General features: G+C 38.3%; 1 protein-coding gene across 1 annotated transcript; it reads left to right on the top strand.

Moving 5' to 3' along the window:
- The first annotated feature begins 2,683 nt into the window (after positions 1-2,683).
- Positions 2,684-3,886, top strand: LOC308420980 (high mobility group protein B1-like). Its single transcript, XM_080917260.1, has one exon. It carries the CDS (start codon positions 2,782-2,784, stop codon positions 3,427-3,429), a length of 648 nt encoding a protein of 215 aa, XP_080773386.1. The 5' UTR covers positions 2,684-2,781; the 3' UTR covers positions 3,430-3,886.
- The last annotated feature ends 6,384 nt before the right edge of the window (positions 3,887-10,270 follow it).

Below are 10,270 nucleotides of genomic sequence, written 5' to 3'. Positions count from 1 at the left end.
GATACACTCAAACCAACTTATTTCTTAGCTGAATAAATATTCTCCACTCTTGTTGCCTCTAAAAATCTTTATAAACCCATCTTCCACTAACCCAATCCAAGCCCTTAACTCTTCCTTCTGTAATGGAATGATTCACACACCATTCACAGTGCCTATCTATCTCTGCTCAGTGTTGCAACTAAGCATTGCCTCTGCCTAGCACACCCCGCCCTAAAAACCTTCCTCATCTTCACATGGACAATTGTTGGTCTTTAAGAATGAGATTGATTGGTCCATCAATGTAATATATGTAATGTAAGATGGATTACATATATTTAATAAATTTTCTTTTACTCAATAGCACTTAACATTACTCTTAGTGTTTATCACACTATCAGACTGATATCAGTGACCCCAATGGAGGGGTCAGGGGAAGGACTGAAGGAGAGGAAGGGGCCTTATCTGGCATGAACCAGTGAGATTAAAAATAGATGAGTGAGGGTTTTTAAAAATTTATTATTTTATTTTAAAAACATTTTATTTTAAGGTTTTTAAGATTACTTTTGAATCTTCAGTTGTGGGTTTAGTGGTTGGTTATGTGAACATGTGTGTAGTTACTCTCAGAGGCCAAAATAGGGCTTTGGATACCAATAAGCTAAGTTTTAAATGCATTATTCTAAATAATAATTGACATTTTGTTCAAAGAAATAAGCACAAAGTCCACCAGCGGCCTGCTTTGCATTCCTAATATTAAATACTTAATAAAAGCTCACTAAATGTCAAGCAAAAGCAGTGATGACCTTCCTAAAAGTTAATCTGAGTATAATTAAAATAAAAATAAAATGCAGATTAATACTTTTATTACATGGCATTGGTTCTTCAAGATCTGGAATGATTAATCTGTAATTAATTTTCAGAGAAGAATCCTTGGTCTCTAAATAAGACAATAATATAGAGGTTCTGAAAAATTTATCCTATCTATTTACCTTCCCCCACTTCTAAGAATTGTCATGGCCAGTGGCTAGTAGACTTATAAGAATATTTACTTCATGTGGTGAACTAGTAGAAACAAGACCCATAGGTAGATCCTGAGTGAATCAAGGGCCCCTGAGTCACACTTCTTACTGGGATCCATCAACATCTCCTGTTGACATAGAGGATGATACCAAGTTCTTCACTTGAAATGTAAATGACTCTCTTAGCGAATTATGGATTTGTCTTTTTTTCTTTCTTTCTGGCAGCATCTTCAAAAGAATGTACCCCAGCTAGAAAATGATGTTCAGGTTTACCAAATAGCTAGTGATATGTATTGTAGAGCCAGACGTAAAGACTTTACTATGTATATTATTACACCCATACTTCTGTCTGTACTTATAATACTGGTTCTGTTTCCAGTGCGTAGAGAATTCCTGCATGCTCTATGGGACTCATCTATTTTACTCAGTTTGGGGAGGATTCTCTGATCCTGCTATCCAGTCACTGCAAGAGCCTCTCATTCTGTCATTGACATTCTGTTACCTTGTTAGTCAGGTTCTTTAGAACAGAGACAGACCAACACACTTTGTCTTGTCTTACAGCAGACACTTGATGAATACTTGTCAAATAAACAAATGGGCTTCTTAGGAATAAAAGAGGATATTCAGTGATGAAAAAATAGTTGGTGACACTTCTTATTCATTTTGGCTGAAACCTTTATTTATACTATGGGGTCAATTTTCCAAGATAGAGAACACCAGGTTGTTTCCTTTTGTTGGTTGGCATCCATTTTTCTTTCTTCCCAACTTTGTAATATGAGAAGCATCAGACTCAGCTACTGAGGTTGCTTTGCAGGAAGTAATGTTTGATTGGAGTTGTTTTGATTTTTCAGGCTGATATTCTTTTTCTTAGTACAGTTATTTAAAAAATAATGTTTTTAATGACATTGAACAGCTTGCAGGCCTTAGTTATTTATTTTTATTTAGTACAGAATAGCAATAAAATGCATTAGTAGATGGACATGTTTGGTATATTAAAATATACAGCAAAATGCCCTTTTTAAATAATAAACCTTGTCATCTACCAACAAACACATACATGGTGGGTCAACATAAGAAAAATAAAATTAAACCTAATTTTTATAGTAGAAAACAGGAAAATAGTACTTTAGCTAGAGCTCACAGGATCTTATATCTGAAGTAGATCCCAATGGAGTACACACATATATCACAGTGATTCTCCAGCAGGTGTCAGAACCTGGACATAGGTCCAGAGGAGATATGAGGGAGCTTGGTGGTAGAAAGTTAAAATCAAGAGAAGAGCTTAAAGATCATGCAAGGTTTTAATGTGTCCCAAATTTACAGGCAGACCCACCAGTAGAAAATGGGATATTTATTGACTTATTAGAAACATACCACATGCAATATTTTTCTATGAAGACATAATCTAGGAATGGAGAGGGTGATCTTCAGAAAGATAAGTATAAGCTAAAACAGAGAGAATAATAATTGGATCTCAGTGTCTGCATATCTGGGGAGAGACAATGTTTATAGATATAGTCTGGGCACATAACTGAACAGCAAAGCAGCCACCTTGGGGTGGAAAATAGAGTCAGAGCTGTTACAGAATATTGCTCAAAAGGGCCAGCCTATAATAACATACAAAGAAATAAAAAGGCAAAACCCACTTAGGAAAGAAATGCAATGAATAGAAATTATTCCTACAGCCATTGCAGTACATTGAGCTCCATAGAGACAGCGCCGGGGCAAGCGAGAGCCGGACGGGCACTGGGCGACTCTGTGCCTCGCGGAGGAAAATCAACTAAACATGGGCAAAGGAGATCCTAAGAAGCCGAGAGGCAAGATGTCCTCATATGCATTCTTTGTGCAAACCTGCCGGGAGGAGCACAAGAAGAAGCACCCGGATGCTTCTGTCAACTTCTCAGAGTTCTCTAAGAAGTGCTCAGAGAGGTGGAAGACCATGTCTGCTAAAGAAAAGGGGAAATTTGAAGATATGGCAAAGGCTGACAAGGCTCGTTATGAAAGAGAAATGAAAACCTACATCCCCCCAAAAGGGGAGACCAAAAAGAAGTTCAAGGACCCCAATGCACCCAAGAGGCCTCCTTTGGCCTTCTTCTTGTTCTGTTCTGAGTACCGCCCAAAAATCAAAGGTGAGCATCCTGGCTTATCCATTGGTGATGTTGCAAAGAAACTAGGGGAGATGTGGAACAACACTGCCGCGGATGACAAGCAGCCCTATGAGAAGAAGGCCGCCAAGCTGAAGGAGAAGTACGAAAAGGATATTGCTGCCTACAGAGCTAAAGGAAAACCTGATGCAGCGAAAAAGGGGGTGGTCAAGGCTGAAAAGAGCAAGAAAAAGAAGGAAGAAGAAGATGATGAGGAGGATGAAGAAGATGAGGAAGAGGAGGAAGAAGAGGAAGACGAAGATGAAGAAGAAGATGATGATGATGAATAAGTTGGTTCTAGCGCAGTTTTTTTTCTTGTCTATAAAGCATTTAACCCCCCTGTACACAACTCACTCCTTTTAAAGAAAAAAATTGAAATGTAAGGCTGTGTAAGATTTGTTTTTAAACTGTACAGTGTCTTTTTTTGTATAGTTAACACACTACCAAATGTGTCTTTAGATAGCCCTGTCCTGGTGGTATTTTCAATAGCCACTAACCTTGCCTGGTACAGTCTGGGGGTTGTAAATTGGCATGGAAATTTAAAGCAGGTTCTTGTTGGTGCACAGCACAAATTAGTTATATATGGGGACAGTAGTTTGGTTTTTTTTTTCTTTTTTTTTTTCCGGTTTTTTTTCTTTTGGTTTTATTTTGGTTTTTTTTTTTTTTTTTTTCATCTTCAGTTGTCTCTGATGCAGCTTATAAGAAGATAATTGTTCTGTTAACTGAATACCACTCTGTAATTGCAAAAAAAAAATTTGTGGCTGTTTTGTTGACATTCTGAATGCTTCTAAGTAAATACAATTTTTTTTATTAGTATTGTTGTCCTTTTCATAGGTCTGAAAGTTTTCTTCTCCAGGGGAAGCTAGTCTTTTGCTTTTGCCCATTTTGGGTCACATGGATTATTACAGTGCGTATCTTTTCATACAGTTAGCTAGAAAAAAGCTTTTGTCCACACACCCTGCATATTGTAGTCGGGGTAACATTTCCATCCATAGTTGAATTCTCCAAAACCGTGATCAGTTGGATAAGAGATTATATAACCTACTTGGCATAGCGAGGAGTGGTCAGTTTTGTCACACCATGGGATTATTAGAATCGAGCAATCTGAAAGCCTGTCCTTGAAGGACTAATAGAGAAGTATGTTCTCCTTACATGAGGACTCTCCTCTAACTGCCATTACTGTGTAATGGCAGTTATAGTTTGCAGTTTCCCCTACTAAAGAAGACCTGAGAATGTATCCCCAAAAGTGTGAGCTTAAAATACAAGACTTCGTGCTCTTTGTTGTCCTCAGTCCCAGCGAAGGCTATCATGAGAAGCTGGCTATAATGCTCCTGCCCTTCTATTTACATACAGTTTGCTCAGGAAACTTGACTTGTTAAAGGTATATTTAATTAGTTGGGCCAGCTTTTAAAAGTATGCCACATTTAAAATGAAGGGTATATTTTCCTATACTGTGGTTTGTCCCTTTATAAATCAGATACAAGGAAAGAGGATAAACTTTGCATATTAGTTCCAGTTGTCCAATCCATTTGCTTTTCTTTATAAAACCCAAACTCATTCATTAATCATGTTTAATCGGCTTAGTTTAGGAACAATTTGGCAATTTTGTGGGGTATTTTGAGATTATTGTTCTCTAAAAGTGCCAGTGTTTTAAGATAGCGTTCTTGTAATTTTACACGCTTTTGTGATAGAGTGCTGTTATATCATTTTGACTTGGGTTCTTTACATTTGCGTTTGTTATGTAATTGGAGGAGGAATACTGAACATGAGTCCTGGATGATACTAATAAACTAATAATTGCAGAGGTTTAAAAAAAAAAAGAAATTATTCCTAAATACTCTTGGGTGTCGAGTTTGGCATATAAAGAGTTAAAATATTATTATAAATTTGTTCAGATATATAAAGCCTGGTACACTTCAGAGACAAATATTATAATAATCATTTCAGTGGTAAAACACTTCACTATAAAGGTGAAAGTTATTTTCGGATCCAATAGATTTTAATTAAAAAAATATGTTATTTGTAGGATTTATTTTTTTTAATTTAATATTTTATTTATTTGCATTTCAAATGTTATCCTCTTTCCTGGTTTCCCCTTTGCAACCCCCCCCCCATTCCATCCCTAGAAAGTCCCAGATGCTAGAAAAGCAAAAGCATCTCAGGAACTCATAAGGATGACATTAGCTGAAATACCCTACAAAAAACAGGAGAACCTGTTGAGACCATATCCAGAGGTTAGGCATGACTCCCTGATTGAGGGATGGGGCCACCCATTTCCAAAATTTTAATCCAGAATTGTTTCTGTCTAAAGGAAATGTAGGGACAAAGACTGGAGCAGAGACTGAAGGAAAGGTCATCCAGAGACTGCTCTATGTGGAGATTCATCCCACACGTAGACACCAAACCCAGACACATTGCTGATTCCAAGAAGAGCTTGCTGACAGGAGCAACTGTCTTCTGAGAGGCTTTGCCAGATCCTGACCAATACAGATGCTGATGCTGGAAGCCAATTGTCAGACTGATCAGTGGGACCCCAATGGAGGAACTGAAGGGGCCTTATCTGGCATCAATGGGAGGGGAAGTCCTTGGTCCTGTGAAAGCTTGATGCCCCAGTGTAGAGAAAAGCTAGGGCAGTGATGCAGGAGTGAGTGGGTGGGTGAGGGAGAACCCTCATAGAAACAAAGTTTTTAATTGAAACTGTGTGTTTGTTTGTGTGTGTGTGTGTGTGTGTGTGTGTATGTGTGAGGAAAAAGATGGCTCAAATCTTACCAAAATAGCAATTTACAAGTCTAAGATGTTCAATGAGTCTTAATTGGGATAAACACAGTTATCTGGACCTAGGCCCAGTGGGGAGAGGAATCTGACAAACAGCTGACTTCATCAGAGACACCCCACAGCTCCATGTAGAACAAGTATTCTGTTGAGAGGGATGCTCTCTGTTATGCTTGCTAACCAAGCACTCTGTATACAGCAAAGCATTGTTTCAGAGTAGCTGTGATGAGTTGCTAGGGATCCAGGGGTAGATAGTGTGCTTAATACATGTGAGGATCTGGGTTTAATCTTTAGCATGAAAAAATGAATATATAAAATGGAAATATTTAAACGTGAACTAAAATGGGTGAGAGCTGAGTGAACCATTGTAGAGATGGGCCAAGGGAACTTGGTAGTAGTAAGACAGTATGATCTTGTTCAGGCTGAAAGAGGATGGTTTAGGTAATAATATGAATTAGGAAGGAAGAAATTAAGACTGCTCAAAAATGACAGATGTGTGGGACTTGGGAAGGACGAAGGAGATTACAGTTCAAGACCAGTGTGGCCTACACAGGGAGGTCCTGAAAAACCAACCATAGTAAATACAACGGAAATCATTTAAGAATATTATCATTTTTTTCTTGTAATCAGTTTCAGAGAAAATGGATAGAACAGAATTTGTACACCTGCAGAATTAACCATATGCAGACATGTGTCTAGCGGTAATAGCAGAAAGGTTTGCTATAGGCAAAATATGCAAAGGAGGGCAAAGTTTAGATATTTTTCATGATTATAATACTATAATTCTGAAAGCCTGATGAGACATAATTCCTAGACAATCACCAAAAAATAACACATGTGATAAGGTTTAAAGCCAACAGGCAGATCTGAATGATGTATTAACAAGACCTTATTCAGTACAGAGGAAAGCATAAATAAGGAACAGCCGTGTGTGCAGAGATAGAAGGGAGCAGGAATGTTGAGAGGCATACAACAGCATGTGGTGCTTTAGTTGAAGAACAGTGGGAGTCAGCTGAAGTAGGGAGCAAGAGAGGAAGCAAAAAGATGCCTGTGGAGGAATAAGTGTGGATGTCACCAGGGGGAATAGAAGAGTGAGTGGAATTGGTAATACATCCACTAATGTTGATTATTATGCATTTAATGTAAGACTAGACTTTGTGGACACACCACAAACACGGTTAACTACAGAGGTGAACTTGTGGTGGAAAGAAAGGCATGGGATTTGAGATTATATGCAGTTGGTGTGTCTAGTGATGGGCATGAAATCTAACCTGAATACGGACTTTAATCTCAGTACAAATAAGAGAAGAATAACTCTATTAATACACATGTGGCAAAATAATAGGGTTATTTGTTTGGGAATGCATGCATTTCTGGAACATTACAAAAGCAAGAGAGTAGAAATAAAAAAGCATAAATAAAGCAGTAAGGAAAAAAATAAAAAAACATACACAGTGGGAAATAAAGTGTGACAGGAATATAGTGAAAGGCTGTAAGATGAAAATGAATAAAGCAATATGGTTTCAGATGACACTTAGATACTATTTTTCCTTGCTGATTCTCAGTCTAAAATTAGAAAGGTTGAGAAAGCAACACAAGGAAGCAGTCTGTCCTGATGGTGGCATCAAGCTTAGCCACGGCAGCCACTGTGAAGCCAGTGAACTTCGTCTCTTCAGCCTGTGTGTAAGCCAGAGGCCTTCCCATGACTCCAGCTATGTTCATCTGATACACTCAGAGCATCTCCAACCAGCCGCCTTTAGGAGGGTCTTATCTCTGCTCACAGATATGTCCATTCACTATGGACACTGGTTCCAGAATGCTTTGTGTCACCTCAGTGGAAACATGAGCATTAATCATCCACTCTGCACATCACAAGGATTTGACCCCTGGCCATCGTTCATGTTCCTCCTGCTTCTATGAAAACAATGTGGATAGTTCATACAAATGGGATACAATATATAGACTCAGTGTCTGCCTCTGGCTTAAAAAGTACAATTTATGTTTATGTTCATTTATGTTTCAGTACTTTGTTTCTGTGAATGTAGGAAGGTCTTTAACACAGGGGCTATTTATAGAGAGGATGTAGCCAGTATCGTAGACTATTTCTGAGAGTAAAATATAACTGGCTGACTCAATGGCAGTTGGTAGAACTTTCCAGATGAACAGATACAGACAATGTAGTGCCTACATGTGGTGAATTTTTATCCAGGACACCGAGAACAGAAGAGCACCATGTTGGGCAAAATAAATGAGGCACAGAGAGACAAATACTTCATGTGTATGATTGAAGTGGAAACTACTTTGAAAAAGAAATTCATGAAAAAGATGGTCATTCTTTGAAAAGAATACAGTGATAGCAGTGCAAAAATTGACAATTTTAGGTGAATATGAAAATGACATAACAAAGCATTTTATCTTATATGTTAATAAAATGTCTCAAAATAACTGATTGTAATACTATATTGGGTTAAATTGTCTAAACTGTTGAATTAGAATGTGACATTTTCTTCCGGTCTTTACACTAATTACTATCAAGAGATCAGATCTCCTTTACTAAAGAGTAATCAGGAACAGAGAAAGCAGCCTCAGTTGAGGAAATGCCTCCATGAGATCCAGCTGTAAGGCATCTTCTCAACTAGTGATCAAGGGGGGGAGGGCCCAGCCCATTGTGGGTGGAGCCAAGTCTGGGCTGGTAGACCTGGGTTCTATAAGAAAGCAGGCTGAGCAAGCCAAGGGAAGCAAGCCAGTAAGCAACATCTCTCCATGTTCTCTGCATCAACTCCTGCTTCCTGCTTGAGTTCCAGTCCTGACTTCCTCTGGTGATGAACATCAATATGGAAGTATAAGCTGAATAAACCCTTTTCTCCCCAACTTGCTTCTTGATCATGATGTTTGTGCAGGAATAAAAACTCCGACTAAGACATGTGAGTAATAGAAATAAAATAATAGAAGCAAAATGTATATACATAACTCACATCTTTTCATCTGGGAATGATGCCATTCCCAAGAGGCAAACATTATTTTTGAGAACAGCAAAAACAAACACAACAAAAACCCTTCCATTTATTTGCAAACACTGCTTAGACATCCATAGATTATATAAACAGATATCTAGTACATGTTGCACTCATATCGATGGAGCAATTGGAAAAAAATAGTCTAGAAAATTCATCACAGAGACAGAAACAATGGCCTGACAGATGTTAATCTATCTCTTTGAAGTATGTTTTCACTCATCTGACCGAAACGTTTATCATGCAGTGTCTGTGTGGTTGGCTCCTATCTGGATTCTGGTAATCTGCTTCCAGCTCCCCTGATGTGAGACTTTCAGTTAGACTGGGGCTTAGCAGGTTCTACCACAGGGGAAAAAGAGTATTTAGCACCTTATTAATTCTATCCTGTTTCCTCTTCCATTGAGTATGTCTTGAGCCTGTACCCTCTCTTGATTCAGCCCTTTGGGTTTACAAAGACCATGGGCATAGACCAGGACAGATAAGTACAGAGTCAGTCCGCATGGATGTAGATTATTTCTAAGTCACATGACATAAAACATCGTGAATCTTTAGGACCAAAAGTTTTAAGAGCTTTGAGAACCGAACTCACATCTTGTATTTTTTAATTTTTAAATCATGTTCAAGCTCCTTGATTTGGTAATATAGGATTCAAGAGCCCATGGGTACTGCTTTTTTTTCTGAGTTTCTCTTTGTAATGCTCCATACCTCCTTCTATAGAAACTTTGACATTGTAGTTGAACTGACAGGAACTGAAGATGCTAGCATGTCACTTCCGGTGGCAGGCTGGAACTTCCGTTGGGAGGCTGGAAATGGTTTGCATTCGTTTATCACAGCCTGTTTTTAAATTGTAGAAATTCTAAGAGCTACTCTACATGAAACTGTTAGCTTGAAATTATGAACTTTTAACTACTGCATCAATGCAACCTTTCAAATTTTAGTGCACAGGAGAATTAACGGAGGGACTTGTAAATTACTCTGATGCTTGAGAAGGAATTCCTGTTAAAATGATAGAGAGGCAGGTAATTGGGAAATCATTATGTGATTGTAATGAGCACCAGGGTTTGAGAACAACAATTCCCTGTGTTGGATGGGGCATGTGTCAATGAAACTTTTTTTTTTTTTTTTTCCACAAATCCACATAGGAAGCACAATAACAGGAAGAGGGAGATGAGGTGTTGTGAAGGAGAGGGGAGAGAGAAAGATAGAGATAGATATACACACAAAGAGATAAAAAGAGAGATGGAGACAGAGAGGCACACACAGATAAAGACACACACACACACACACACACACACACACACACACACACACACACGGCTAGCAAGCTGATAAACAGCAGGTAGTT

Source organism: Micromys minutus (genome assembly GCF_963924665.1).
Source record: "Micromys minutus genome assembly, chromosome: 5".
NCBI lineage: Eukaryota > Metazoa > Chordata > Mammalia > Rodentia > Muridae > Micromys > Micromys minutus.
Note: the sequence above shows the minus strand (reverse complement) of the source record. Positions and strands in the feature narration are given on the sequence as shown.